Here is a 15,913-nt window from a genome sequence, read left to right as displayed (position 1 = left end):
CCTCTCAAGATGAAACAGTATTTCTTTTCACCATACGACAAGTCCACGGCCTGTAGGTCTGAATGTTGTTGCGCATGCTAGCTTCAAATCGGTGTGTTTGAAAGAAGTACCGCTAAAATAAGTCCGCACAGTTTATCTCAGATGAAGTATGATCATGGGTGAGCACATTTCAACGGTTGCGAAAAGTTATTGTATTGTAATAAAATAATTGTTAGCATTCGCTGTTTTTTTCTATTTACCATATCCATCTTGTGTAAGCGTTCTCACACATAATATAACCTAAAATTTAGTCAAGCCTCTGAATAATCGCGTAACCAATACCACCCCATCCACTTGTATAGGCTTACATTACGTAGTCTACTTGTACCACTTAGGCAGCTTAAAAAAACGTTTAGCAAACTAGACCTATGTCCAGTACTCCCCCTTGGTACTACTAGTCTGGCGAATCCATAGGGCTAGGTGACATTAAGCTAAGACTAAGGAAGACATCTGACCTAGTATGACTCTAAGACTTTATGAGTACTATGATTAGGCCAAGTCTATCCACCCAGACATTCATTGCTCTATAATCTGTTCTACTGATGTTTCTCAAAATGTCAAAATGCAAGTTTGAGGGGTTAAATTCAAATTTGTTGTATTCCTAACCACATCAATTTGTTGCTGTTTTGTTGTTGTTGTTTTTATCTTATTAGCATAAACTGTGTATCATTCAGTCATCTGATACGCCTTTATCTTTGAGTCGAGAATGGACATGCTTCACGTTTGTTGCTGTAAACAAACAAACGCTATTTTCATCATGTAACAGTAGTTATTATGTAAGGTTTCAGTCGCTTTTTCCATCTCTTGATTCTGAGTAGCCTACTATATGTAATGCTTGAAGACTTCCAATGTACATTTTATTGTGTAAACACTGGAATATCATTTCATGTTCATTTGTGTTAATATTGTTACAGAGGAATGTATCATAAATTTCATTAAAAATGTTAATTCTCATATTCTTCATCTTATACTATCTTCTTTTTCCTACAGCAAACTCAAGTCGTAGATCTCAAATGACAGTCAGTTCCCCATCTGCTCTGAATAGTCAAGAAAGAAAACATTACAATAGAGCACTTCGAGAATTGTGCCATATCATAAAGTTAGACTCAAGGCAACTTGAAATTTCGCAACTTATGGATGGTGACGATTACTTAGATGGCGTTGAGAATGTTTCAAATGCTGCATTTACACCACAGAGCCAAAAGAAAACACCAAGAAGAAGGAGAAATGGTAAGGCATCTTGAAATTATTCCCAAAAAAACAAGTATATACACAATATTTACATTGTAAACCATTCTACTAATAAAGCATAATTGAAGTTGCAAATTGAAAGTTAAGGCGATCAGCCAGGAGTAGTTTCAAATATGTTATTAGCAAAATTGTTATGTCCAAGTCTGGGCACATACAGTAGATCAACAGAAGTCTGCACAAAATTTATTATGCTAAGAATTGCTAAAATATTTGAAAAGTACTTTACTAATCTATATTTTGCCCCTACTGTTGTGTTAACTGGATTGTCCCTCAGTCGAAGTATATACATAGAACAAATTTTTGTATACAAAGAGTAACCATTTGCATTGGTGGAGATAACTTTTGCTAAGCTGTGTCTGGACATTACCCCAGCTCCAAATCTACTAGAGGATGTGCTTACTATGTCACCTTGTTTCAATTTTAAATTCTTGTTAAGTTCTCTTTAAAGTTTTATAAGTCAAATCAATACCTCGAATTGTTTGCCATAGCAACATGCTAAATCGTAAATATGTTTGTTTGATTCAACTATTGTGAAACTTTCTTTAAAAAATGTTCAATTGCTCAGTTAAAGCAACTGAGCAATCCAACATATTTCTGATTTTTGATAAGATATTGTCTTGTTATCTAAACAATTTACTGAAAAATGTTGACTTATTGGGGCAAAGTTTTCTTATGTTGATGGAACTTTTAAGCTTCTGTATGAAACCAGGTACTTATGGTTGCTAATTCTACAATCATTTAAGCTAAAACAAAGGTGAAAATGATCTCCAGATTCTGTCCCTCTCATCAACAGATGTTTTGGCTGCCACCCTATTAAATGTGGGTACTGTTCAATCCTTAGCCTTCGGGCAAGGATTGTAAACCCTTCTACTGTCTTCTTCTATTGGACCTATGTCCTACATTTCAGCCAATATCACATGTGTTCCTACTACATCATTACCTTGATTATTCGTACAGGTACGCATGGCTCATATCAGTTGGATGATGTAGAAGCTTCTAGTGATGAGTTATTTGGATCTAGACAAAGTTCTTCAACTCAACAGTCGGGTACTCCTAGTCGTGGTTCCCAACAACATTCAAATCTACCTGAGAATATTAATATGGTCTATGAAGAATTGGCCGCTATCAGTGACAAGTTAAAGGTACCTGTAACTCTGTCCTCAATTTGTAGGCTTTGTATTTATGGCAGGGGTGAATGAATGGGCCAGATATAAGGAGTGAATAATTGACTGGGCCGCACCTAACCAACGACTTGCTGTTGATTTCAAACCTTTGATTCCGAGGACTTTCAAGCAATAGGTGTATGTACTTAATCTGTATTCCCCAAAACATTATTTCAATACAGTACAGTTGATAATTATTAGGGATAATAGGCCTACCTGACAGCATCATTAGTGCCGATAAATTCTAAGCAGCTAGCTCGTTTTTTGTGATGATATAAAATAGATTGTTTTTTTTTCTTTTTCTTGAGACTTTTCTTTGTTTTATTCACTTTACTGTGCCCATATTTATGTATATTTATATTTTTTATTTTATTTTTTGTGGTTTATTACCCTGTCTTTTATCAGGTTTTACTTTTACTGCTGTTGTTATTACTTTTAGGTTTTCTTAAGTTTGGTATTTTTATATTCCAGGTTTTGGTTCTTTTGTGCAATCCTCTTGTGCATGTTTTACTTCTACTTTTACTGCTGTTGTTATTACTTTTAGGTTTTCTTAAGTTTGGTAATTTTATATTCCAGGATTTGGTTCTTTTGTACAGTGCTCTTGAGCATGTTTTACTTCTACTTTTACTGCTGTTGTTATTACTTTTAGGTTTTCTTATGTTTGGTAATTTTTTATTCCAAGATTTGGTTCTTTTGTACAGTGCTCTTGAGCATGTTTTACTTCTACTTTTATTGCTGTTGTTATTACTTTATGGTTTTCTTAAGTTTGGTAATTTTATATTCAAGGTATTCGTTCTTTTGTACAGTGCTCTTGGGCATGTTTTATTTCATGATAACAGCACTTTAATATATGGTATTTATTTATTATTATATTATATTATTGAGACATCTCACAGGCCGCAAAAATCACTGGCGGGCCGCATGTGGCCCGTTGGCCATAGTTTGCCCACCCCAGATTTATGGTCTTTTGAGTCACTACTTAATTAATTGTGGCTTTAGGAGATTATAGCTTTGTAAAGTCGATAATGACTTAAATTTGCCTTTAAGGATAGCCGAGTAGTAACTATTGAAGTCAATGGATATTTTTCTCTGAAGTTTGTCATAAAGTACGAGATTGGAATTTTTTTTCGTTGCAATATTGGCAAGCGTAAATATCTCACAGAGATGTCAGACCTGAAAAATAACACAAAGGTTAGAATACAAGCTTGATACCTAACTTAAATATGTAAATTAATTATTTTAATAAATTTCTTGACTATCAGAGAGAACATGCTGCCCTCTTGGATCATGAGGTAATTGTCAATGAAAAGCTGCAACTACTGCAAGCAGAGGAAGAGAAGAAGAGCAGAGACTTGGACAAGTCTATCAGAGATTTGGAAGAAGATTGCCAAAGAAGACTAAAGGAAATGGAGAAGGTGATAAATATTAACTTGCTCATCACTTCCCTGTCTCCTCACAACAACTGCATACTTTCTCTCTTCCATGTTTAGAGCTCTTAGCAACCTTTGAGACTTTTAGCACCATCCTCTCCCGGTGATCAGCCCATTTCTGTCAACCAGAGAATGTAGGAAGCATCAGGTTTACAAGATTTAGGTCAAACCCTTGAAAGGAACAAGATATGAAGACAGAAGTTGGACTATTAAGTTCGTTTTTTTTTTTGCTTTATCGTGATGAAACTTCTACGTTTTCATGGTCCCGTTGACAATTCCATCTAGTGCTTCCTGGAATTAAATGAGCAACCACGCAGTATAATAAGTGACTGAAATAATACAATTGGCTTGTTTAAAGGATGAGTCCAGGCACAAAATTGTTTTTGATTTGTTGTTGGTTGTATTTTCTGTGCTGCTTTTGAAAATGCTAAGTGACCCTTTGAACATCTCAGAGACATCGATTAAAGTGACTGGACTTCTCAGTCTAACCTACAGACACAACACCAAACTAAACAGAATGGCATAAAACTTTCACAGCCTTAATCCCCTCGGTTTCCCTTTAGCCATCGTTGAGTACGTGAAATAGTGCTTTTACGTTTCATTTTCTCTTCTCAAAGGAACAACATACCAAACTGAAAGAAATTCATCAAGTGATGACTGAAAAAGCAAAGGAAAATAAGCGTCTAAAGGAATCATTTGATACCCTGAAAAATGTCAACGACTCTCTCCGTAAACAGGTCAGTTAATTACTAGACGGATCGATGAAAAATTTGGCTTCACGTTGTTGCCTATTTACATAGTTTCTACTCTCAATGTTCCATTGAGTATGAGAATCTTGGAAATGTCTGCAGTTGACAAAGTTGAGCTGTTTTTGTGATTGGATTCAAAAGATCAAACTTTTACGTGATCCCATTTAATTTTTTTCTTTAATTGTGCTATAATACTAACTTTGTTTAGAATTTCATGTGTGTTCACATGTCATTCAATAGTTGTTTTATAAGTGATTGATGAAAAGCATGATCCCTTTTCACTGTGTTCTTAAACTGTAATATAAGGTAACTTTGTTTCGGATTTCATGTGTTCACGTGCCATTTAATGTTGAAGTCTTGAGAGACATGTTTGTTGTTGTTCATATGCATACAATTTACATAATATGTATATAATTTACATACACAGTCATGTTTAGCAATTTCATTACAAAACATTACATTTGCATTTGTCAGCTTGATGAAATATGCACCAAAAATAAGAAATTGGAAACGCAGGCTATCAGCGTCCAGCACAGACTCACCAACCTGCAACGGAAACAAGACGTATCGGACAGACAGAGGGCAGCAGATAAATTCACAGATCAGTTGAGGGCTCAAGCTCAAGGCAATAAGATCGCAAAGAGTGGAAAGCAAGGTTTTAATCAACATTCAAAGGTACATTGAAATTCATTTCAGACTTGACAGTGGATACTAGATTATAGTAAATCTGTACTCTGGCATAGTTGTCTGTACTCATGGATTTGTACTCATACTCCAGGTCATTTGGAATTTATAGGTACTAGTGCAAACTTATTGTTGTATTCATACTCATACGGAGGGGAATTCCTACTTGTAATCATACTCATGCTGCAAGTCTAACGTTGGATGTAGTTACTCTTCATATTGCTGATAGAATGTGATTTAATATCACAGAGGTTTGTCAATAGGTCGGCTGGGGATGAAAAAGATTCCCATACTGCATGTGGGAAAGAATAAAAAAATGGCCCCGAAAGTTTGCACTAATGGGGGTATACACACCCTATCATGTCCTAGGGATACGGACCCTACTGGACCCTGTTAGTTGCTCAATCTTAGTATGATGAGACTGAGATGGCGTCTGGCCCTTTTGCTCCAACCAGTGTCTTTCTCTGGCCCTTTTGCGTCAACCACGGTTTTGCTCTGACCTTTGTATTAATTGAGAGTACCTGTAATAGAATGTTCAAAAGTATACAAAAGCCAACCATAGAAAAACCGCAAGATGATACCATGGATGTAGCTAATGAATATTGATATTTTCTTGCAGCCTGACCATGCTGTGTTTGATATTCTTGGGATTCTCCTTGAATGGATCAGTGATGTTCACTTAAAGGAAATTCAGCCTGGTGATTATCCAGAATCTCTGGACATGACTAAGGAAAGATGTCTCAAGGTGACTCGTATTTAGATCATAATTATTTGGGGGGGGGGGGCATATATATGTGCAAGCACATCATGAATAGATAACAATGTAACTAAATGCATGTTTTTGTCCCTTCTGTTACTGTTAATTGTCATTTAGCCTTTGAAGAAGATCCTGCTAGGATCAAAACGTCAGGCCAACTTACTTTTACACATAAATAAAGTTTGGACTGATCAAAATTACTGATTGTGTTAAAGGGTGTGAAGACTCGCGCACAAAGAAACGTCTGATGCCGGTAATCTGACCTAGTTTCGAATGAGGTGTTACAGAAGTGTTAGGAACCACCATTATCCCAGAAAATACACACACAGCTTGCTAATGTCGGTAATTAGACACTAGTGTACAGTCAATACATGCAGCTACGGTCAATACCCACAACACAGTGTACATAGCAGAAATGGACAACTCAGCAGGGAGTTGTTATGGAACTCCCTGATGTCAGGTCCAGATAAAAGATAACAAGGTATCACGTTTCATTACTGTCTGCATTTTGTAGGGACAAGAAGAAAACTTCACCTGCAAGCAACGGAAAGTTTACTTTTTTCAGAGGGCGGCATGGGGTTTGGGGCGAGTCTTCAATGCCTTTAAGGAAGATCTGAAGAAATTCTTCTGATTATTAGAGCTTGAGACCAAGCCAAAGGAAACTGTTGTTGAATATTCATATCTTATTATGTTTGTTTTCTAATTTGTCTTTATGCAGATTTTGCCATTGTTAGTTGATACCCTCCACAATTTACCAACCAGCAGTAGTAAACTTCATCTGCCTTGCTTACAATTTATTCTTTGGGCACTGTCATACTCACTGCAGCAAGAACAGGTAAGGTCAACCTCAATACTAAATACACTACCCTTTCTCTTTTGCATTCTCTTGTCCATGAAAAAGCGCTTGTCTTCAGATATACTATTTAGAGATATATATTTTCAATTGTGATAATAAGATGATATTCTGTGAATAAAACAGACTAGCATTGTCAGATGCTCAGTTGAAGTATTATGGCATCCTGTTTTGATTCAAGGTCTTCTGACTTTGGTTATGAAAATAAAGGAAGCAAGTTATATATAGTGCCACCATGACACGGTCTCCTATCAGTCTACAGTAATGTGTAAGTTGTCAGTGTGTGCAGTACATGAGTTTGCTATTGCTTCTAGTTGCCCTTATTCCTATGTATGATGCTTTAATAACAGGCTGTCTCATTGGTGTCGACACTCCGAAGGTTAGGGGAAGAACTTTATCGGACACCATCGGCGTTGCGATTGAGGGCGCACTCCGAGACTGAAGGCAAAACCAAGGTGTCTTTGTTCTTCAAGAGCCCTAGTTTACATATTCGCTTTCTGTCTTCTTTGATCATTCTGAGGACTTTATCACAAGGTAAGAAATCTTCAAAAATAATTTTTAGCTTATTTAGTTACTTTTAGTCTTTACTTTAGAAAATCAGATTATTTGGTTACAGAAGGGCAATAACTATTTAAAAACACTACATACTGATGTTATGATTTTTTATTTCTTTGGGGAGGGGGGGGAGGAACAAATGCTTATATATTTGTGTAATGTTATGAATTATGTAATAACAACAGGGTGAATGGCATCACAGTGATTATTGCCATCAATGGTTCTATTTTCCTCTGTTTTGTAGAAGCCATATATTCAAAGATAACGTTGTTGCATTTACTTGCATGTGTAACAAGTGTTGATATCTTTCTGGGGTTAAAAGGTTTCAAATGGAAACAGCAATGCTATGCTATCTGCCTTGTTTCTTTCCCAGTTGACTTGCTGGCCAATGTGTTTGATGTCTTAAGGGCCGACTTGAAAGATGAGAGGTCCAAGGAGCTTTTCCTAGAGTACAGGGCGACTGATATCATTCTACCCTTCCTGAAATCATCAAACATAGCAATCCTTGCTGGAGCTGTGGATGTGTTTCTACAGATGTCTATGGAATCAGGTAAATTCATCAAACATCCTTGTTGAAAGCAGTGTGACTAGCTGATCTATTTTATGCAGTGGCGTAGGAAGGTACTTTTGAGTGGGGGGGGGCTGAAGACTGATGGCCGGCCTGGGGGAGTGGTCTAAGGGGAGGCGGTGTCCCCCTCCCCTTTGGAATTTTTTTGCATTTCCAGGTGGCCTCAGATGCAATTTGGTGCAATATAGCATTCCGCCCCCCCATATTTTTCACTGGGGGGCTGGTGCCCCCCCAGCCCCCCCGGTTCCTACGCCCTTGATTTTATGAGAAATGTCAGTGACTCATTCCATGTTTTCTGACCAATGTGATAGGCTAATGGCTAACCTATATTCTGAGGAATGTTATTGGTGGTGAAACATTGATGAAATCTACCAGATTTAAATATTGGATTGTAACTATGGATAAAACCCCCCTTTGCTCCTAGAATTACCATTTTCTATGAAATCACTCGCACCTTTCAAGAAAAGAAGGATTTCTTACTAAGTTTGCTCTTGATCTCTTCCGGAAAGAACCATTTTAAATGTGTTTTTTGCACTTCTTCTTATCTTTTATCCTTCCAGTATATTTGCTTAAGTTTTTGGAAAGTTGCTGTAATGAAGGTTGGTTTCAGGCTTGCAGTCTTCTTCTCAAATCGACCTCTCTGGACTTGAAAATACTGGAAAAAATCAGCATTTTGTTGCAGAAGCTGTCAAAATTAAAGTAAGAATAAGTGATACTAATCTATTTTGTACCCAACATCTTGACGGTCCACAAACTATTGGGCATGACCCAAAAAGTGGATCGAAAAACTATTTTCAGTGGTTTGCAGACATGGGAAAATATTATCTACTGTGTTCAATAGATAAAGAAGACTTAACTTACTTTGTCTTTTATCCTCAAGTCGAAAGTCTGACCTAGCATTCATGAATTCTGAGCATCACTTCGTGGTAGGGGTCTGTTAGGTCATGGCTCAGTCATTGTAGAAGATCCTGGTGTGTGAACCTAAAGGTTCGCAGAATGCTGATCTAAAAGCCAACATACACTAAATGTTCATGTCTCATTACCTCTGCTTTGAACCTTGGTGAGGGCCAGCAGTAAGCAATAAATGGTTCCCTGGGTTGCAGATAGTGGTTGCTAGGGTGATTGGTAGTTGAAAGTGAGTGGTTGCCAGGGTGAGTTAGTTGTTAATAGTCAGTCACTGTTGCTGGGGTAGCCATGCAGTTTGCAGTAAGTGGTTGTCAGGGGGTTGTTTGCTTTAAGCAGTTGCAAGAGGTGGGATTGCAGTTAGGGGTTGCCAGGGTGATAATGCAGTTGGTAGCTAGATGGTTGCCAGGGTGAGCTTGCTGTTGTCAGTGGTTGCTGGGGTGAACATGCAGTCAGTGGTTGCTGTAGGGAACTTGCATTTAGCAGGTCCTCAGGTACCCACCCTTCCATGTGATGAAAAGCCTGTGAATTTATTTATTTCATCCATTGCCTTTTCAGAAACACGAGAAAGTTATTTGAGACATCAGGTCTGTCTCTTTTGATTCAGGAGATGTCTAGAGCCGGTCCATGCCAGGAGAATGCCTTCCTCTCCCTCAACTTGAAATCCATCCTATTTAATCTGAACATTACCAAGACAAGCTCCTCCTAGATAATGCTATGTGTTAGTGACATGAATATTCATTAAAAGAGTATGTATGTGATTGGTTTATCAAAGAATATATACAAGATGGCAGATTCAAGTAGAAATGTTTTCCACCTTAATTATCACAGTTAGTCATAAATGTAAGTGCATTTAAATGAACAATGATAGAAGAATAGACCTCCTATGCATCTATCTTTTACAAACAAGAACATTTCCTAGGATATTTGGGAGCAAGAGCCTTTTGAATATTCATATACAAAAGATATGAACCTCTTAGTTTATTGAAGATTAACACATAGAATGCAAGGATAAGGTTTCAACACATACAAGACATGCAACCAGAACACCACCTAGCAAGTCTTATGTAGTGTTAATGATGACGACAGATATACTTGATTACAGACCTTTAATGAGGTTTTAAACAACAAAACACAACCATCAAAACGAACCTAAGTATATAACATATAGAAGGCCGAATAATATATAGAAGGCCGTACAGGCCAAAAACACTTCTAAGATTAACAATATAATACAATATCATTACATCTTATACCGTCCATCACTCAAGCAATGAACAATGCTTGCAAATGTAAAAGTATCTGCCAACAATGACCAGACATAGCAAACATGTATATCATTAATTGCTGTAGAGTTGCTGGCATATATGTTTAATTCCTGATCAGCATCTGTTGGCTGCTGTCAAAACCAAATGTCAGAATTAGGACACCCTTAGCAACAGTTGTGCCCAGACTTAACCTTGCATAAGTGTATATCAAGTGAGGAGGTTTTCAATGTGGTGTAATATTATTAATGATTTACAGCAAGTCACTAATGAGCCTTAAGGGAATGTGTCCACTGATCCAATAAAAAGTATATCGCAATGATTTTGTGATTATTTCGTACTTATTAGGACGAAAAGAGACCATCAAGATATGTATAGGTTTGGCCATGTGTATTATGGAATGTATAATGAGGATTTAAGGAAGCAGTACACAAACTAATTACTCAACAGATGAAAGGTAATTCATTATTTGTTTTGCCTCTTGTGTGTATCTTTTCTTCTTTTTGATGCCGAATGTTTGAAGGTCATTTTAATGGAGATTAAATGGCAAATATATATCCTTTGTGAGATAATGAACAAATGAAGACAATGTTCAGATGTGTGATGTAGTGCTTGTGAAGTGGATTTTAACAAAGAAACTGTCTTGATGTAGAATAAATATGAAGTTCTTGCATTTTATCTTATATTATTCCTTCATATGTTTATTTGCAGTGTTTATTTGCAAGCACAGCCATGTTAAATATTTATAATATTATAGTAGTTCTTATTGGTTATTCATAAAAACAACTGTTTGTCAAAAACCTAAAAATTGCCGTCATTCATACTCAGCATTGTAAACACTCAGATTGTGTATCTGTGCCAAGTGTCACTCACAAGCATCTTCAGTCCGAAGGAGCAGATACTAGTTCTGCTCCCTTTGGATAGATGACTGACAAAGTACCCATCTCTTACCCTGTCACTTGCCCTTACTCCTCTCTCATGTCTCCTATACTCCTCCTTCTCCTCCCCATACGTCCTACCTTTATAACAAACTCCTACGTACCTGCCACTGTGTACCTCCCTTCCACAGTATTCCTCCCTCCCATCTCATTCTCCTTCCTCCCTGCCCTCATACTCCTCCCTCCCTGCCCCACACTCTTCCCTCCCTTCCACCATATTCCTCCTCCCATCTCATTCTCCTTCCTCCCTGCCCTCATACTCCTCCCTCCCTGCCCCACAATCCTTCCTCCTTTCCACCATATCACTCCCTCCCACCCCATTCTCCTTCCTCCCTGCCCTCATACTCCTCCCTCCCTGCCCCACACTCTTCCCTCCCTTCCACCATATTCCTCCTCCCATCTCATTCTCCTTCCTCCCTGCCCTCATACTCCTCCCTCCCTGCCCCACAATCCTTCCTCCTTTCCACCCTATTCCTCCCTTCCATCCCATTCTCCTTCCTCCCTGCCCACATTCTCCTCCCTCCCTGCCCCACACTCCTCCCTCCCTTCCACCATATTCCTCCCATCCCATTCTCCTTCCTCCCTGCCCTCATACTCCTCACTCCCTGCCCCACAATCCTCCCTGTCTTCCACCATATCCCTCCCTGCCCCACAATCCTTCCTCCTTTCCACCATATCACTCCCTCCCACCCCATTCTCCTTCCTCCCTGCCCACATTCTCCTCCTCCCTGCCCCACACTCCTCCCTCCCTTCCACCATATTCCTCCCATCCCATTCTCCTTCCTCCCTGCCCTCATACTCCTCACTCCCTGCCCCACAATCCTCCCTGTCTTCCACCATATCCCTCCCTGCCCCACAATCCTTCCTCCTTTCCACCATATCACTCCCTCCCACCCCATTCTCCTTCCTCCCTGCCCACATTCTCCTCCCTCCCTGCCCCACACTCCTCCCTCCCTTCCACCATATTCCTCCCATTCTCCTTCCTCCCTGCCCTCATACTCCTCACTCCCTGCCCCACAATCCTCCCTGTCTTCCACCATATCCCTCCCTGCCCCACAATCCTTCCTCCTTTCCACCATATCACTCCCTCCCACCCCATTCTCCTTCCTCCCTGCCCACATTCTCCTTCCTCCCTGCCCTCATACTCCTCCCTCCCTGCCCCACACTCCTCCCTTCCTTCCACCATATTCCTCCCTTCCACCATATTCCTCCCTCCCACCCCATTCTCCTACCTCCCTGCCCACCATCCCACAATTTTCACACAAACCCCCTCCCTGACCCCCCCCCCCCCCACTATAATTCTTCCTCTGGGGAACCAACATATTCAGTATCTATCATTGTTTGTACTATATTTTTGAATTGACGAAAGTATATAAGTGTTTTGTGACAGTGAGCGACGTTACTGAAATGAACCAGGTTGGGAGTGAATGATGCTGATCAAGTTCTTTAGAGTTTGAAATAGTCACTGATAGTTTATACCTTCTTGTTCTGCCTGCTCAAATATTAGCAAATTACTATTGTAAAACTTGTGCAACGAAAGCTGTGTCTTTGAAGTAATAGCCCGACTGAACGTACACGGGTAATTAATTATTTTATTATAGTTAACATGTAGCCCATTACGTATTGATCATCTATAGGTTTACTTAGTCTCACAAAGACTGCCATCAAACCAGTAATCCTGACAGTACATCAGTTTGAGTTTAAGTTCGTCAACGCAAAGCCACAGTAGTAAATTTTCTAGGTACGCACTCCCAGTCGGGACAATTTTATTGTCAGTACGAGCAGTATGAATATCATGTTTCTATCAGATCAAGGTCAGGAACTGTTTGTACTCTCAATACCAGCTCTTTGAGAGCATGATATTGGAGTTCAGTTTAGAGAGGTATTAGCATTAAGAAATTGTCCCAACTGGCTGATACGCATTTTGTGCTCATGAATATTTAACACCAACGTCTGTACCCCTTCTCTCTCCCCAGTCCGTGGCTACTCCGTGTGTATATCGGCGCTATGGCAAGTGAACTACAAACGTAGTGGCAGGCCCAGCATATTAAAATAGTCCGATGGGCGGGGCCCTAAGGTCAAGGGCGTAGGAACCGGGGGCGCCAGTCCCCCCAGTGAAAAATATGGGGGCGGAAGTATCGTTCCGCCCCCCCCCCCGCTCCGCAAGTCAGAAAACCCCTTTTTCATTTCCAAATGAGAAAAAAAAACCTCATTTGAAGCACCAAATTGCATCTAAGGCCAGGTGAAAATACAAAATTCTTTACAAAATGGAGTGGGTGTTGAAGTGTGCTATATTGCACCAAATTGCATCTGAGGCCACCTGGAAATGCAAAAAAATTCCAAAGGGGAGGGGGACCCCTCCCCTTAGACCCCTCCCCCAGGCCGGCCATCAGTCTTCAGCCCCCCCCCCTACTCAAAAGTACCTTCTACGCCACTGCCTAAGGTCATTGAAGTCGAGTCGCACGTAGATGGACGTGAGTGGGCCCTGCCCCTCCTCTGGGAAAGTTTCAAATTTTGGACGTGAAATTGAGCATTATGTGGCTCATTTAGGCTATAAGTAATGTGCACACGAAAGGTTGTGATAATAACTAATTTGTGTGTGTGTGTGGTTAGCGCCTGGTACACAGTTTGTCCAATGCTGACATTTGCAAAGAGTAGGCTAAATGCGTAAAGTGAAGAGAACAACGGAAGTGTCATCCTCAGTACGAATAGCAAAAGTCACCAAGGGATATATCAGTTAGCATTTAATAACACTTTTATCTGATGAGCGGGTTTGATAATAGGGTCGACACAGTCTTGCAATTAGCAAAGCGAAATAAATTATCATATTGGTTAAACGTAATTGATCAAATACAACTCTCATAATCACTATTTGTCTTAATATCAGACTTCGACACCATTATGTTGACGTATGAGTTATTAAGTGCAGTGAGAAATCAATCATACAGCCTCCTTATCACGTAGAAAGAACGAAGGAAAAAAGCTAACAATATCGATGGAAGATTTTAAGTTGAAACCAAGGGCGTAGGAACCGGGGGGCTGGTGTGGCGCCAGCCCCCCCCCCCCCAGTGAAAAATGTGAAGGGCGGAAGTATCATTCCGCCCCCCCCCCCCCCCGCTTCGCAAGTCAGAAAACCCCTTTTTCATTTCCAAATGAGAAAAAAAATCTCATTTGGAGTACCAAATTGCATCTAAGGCCAGGTGAAAATACAATTAAGTTTACAAAATGGAGTGAGTGTTGAAGTGCGCTATATTGCACCAAATTGCATCTGAGGCCACCTGGAAATGCAAAAAAAGTCTAAGGGGAGGGGGCACCCCCTCCCCTTAGACCCCCCGCCAGGCCGGCCATCAGTCTTCAGCCCCCCCCCCTCACTCAAAAGTACCTTCCTACGCCACTGTTAAGTTCCATACAGTACATCCTCATGAGAAGTATATATGGTAGCGGATGAAAACCCACCAGCAGGTTGATTATCTGCTATACAGTATCATGTCTCTTCCCGATTAGTTTAAGCTTCCGCTCCACCCCCCCCCCCCCACCCCACCCCCATTCTCATAATATAACAATGATTGCGTTTCATTCAGGATTAATTGTGGTATCTTATGACTGTCGTTCTAGCAACGATAATATAATCAGTCATTTCACTTTTATGAAGATTGAGGACGATTATTTCGGTGGCACGAATAGATCTAGCAGCAGTTATTAGTTTGAATGATGTAAACATGTAGTCGAATAATTGAATTAATTCCAGACAAACGACCTACCTAATAGCTTTATCTTCAGATCATCTTTCAAACCTGAAACAGAAGAAATATATAAGTTGTAGTAGTTCAAAATTATCCTATAAATATATAATCTTATGATACATGAGAACAATTTGTTAGAATAAGGTCCGAGTCAAACATGTTCGTCATTTATACCGATATTCATTTTTTTTTTTTTTTTTTTTTTTTGGAAATCAATAACAACGAATGTTACATCTTGCTTTCAGAGTAATAATCATGTCAAATATGAGATAAATTACATGTTTACTCATTTATAATAAAAACTATATATACATTATAAGGAAAGAGTCGACTACATTGTCTTCCCTGTTTACATTCAAGATTCAAAGTCGCCACAAAGATAAGGACTGAATCAATTATTCCATATCTGTAATTAGTGTTATATATATACAGTGGTGATGATAATACAATGATAATGCTCGGCTGTGAGGTAGCATCTTGTGCCTTACACGAGTCTATCATTGTAACTGTGTGTATGTCTCTCGGTGGGTACGGTTTACCTGGCAGAAGGCATGACGATATAATCACAAATTATAGTGTGTGAAGTGACTGGGGCCAGTGCGCCCTTGGGGCGGAAATAACAACTTCAGGTTATTTAAACCGGGAGTCTCCCGGTTTATAAAGGCAATCTCACGGTCTCCATGTTAATGTGCTAATTTCTAGACAAAGTTTGAGTTATATATTGATAGATATTTGTTATAAGGTCTACGTAGACCTTCATTTTCTGCAAAATAGAAGCTAATAGAACAGACCAGAATCTATAAGGGAACTGACTGTACACTAGTGTCTAATTACCGACGGTAGCAAGATGTGTGTGTATTTTCTGGGATCGATGGTAGTGTTTAACCCTTCTGTTACACCTCATTCGAAACTAGGTCAAATTACCGGCATTAGACGTTTCTTTTTGCGCGAGTCTTCACACCCTTTAACATCCATTTCTATGTTATTATAAAAGGATCACTGGCGAAGGTAATAT

The 15,913-nt window shown here is 39.5% G+C and overlaps 1 protein-coding gene across 3 annotated transcripts; it reads left to right on the top strand.

The window, feature by feature from the left end:
- The first annotated feature begins 17 nt into the window (after positions 1 to 17).
- Positions 18 to 10,895, top strand: LOC139979734 (coiled-coil domain-containing protein 138-like). Of its 3 annotated transcripts, none has more exons than XM_071990799.1 (12): positions 18 to 158; positions 1,030 to 1,269; positions 2,248 to 2,432; positions 3,716 to 3,868; positions 4,501 to 4,620; positions 5,107 to 5,307; positions 5,936 to 6,061; positions 6,792 to 6,908; positions 7,277 to 7,460; positions 7,855 to 8,031; positions 8,610 to 8,748; positions 9,511 to 10,895. In XM_071990799.1, the coding sequence occupies exons 1-12, from the start codon at positions 149 to 151 to the stop codon at positions 9,659 to 9,661; spliced, it is 1,803 nt and encodes a 600-aa protein (XP_071846900.1). In that variant the 5' UTR covers positions 18 to 148; the 3' UTR covers positions 9,662 to 10,895. The 3 variants fall into 3 exon arrangements, with proteins under 3 accessions (XP_071846900.1, XP_071846901.1, XP_071846899.1); XM_071990800.1 differs by lacking the exon at positions 18 to 158 and adding an exon at positions 480 to 497; XM_071990798.1 differs by lacking the exon at positions 18 to 158 and adding an exon at positions 579 to 603.
- Positions 10,896 to 15,913: the final 5,018 nt, after the last annotated feature.

The sequence above is a fragment of the Apostichopus japonicus genome, chromosome 14 (genome assembly GCF_037975245.1).
Source record: "Apostichopus japonicus isolate 1M-3 chromosome 14, ASM3797524v1, whole genome shotgun sequence".
Taxonomy (NCBI): Eukaryota; Metazoa; Echinodermata; class Holothuroidea; order Aspidochirotida; family Stichopodidae; genus Apostichopus; species Apostichopus japonicus.
The sequence above is the reverse complement of the archived record's forward strand: the minus strand, read 5'-3'. Positions and strand labels throughout refer to the sequence as shown.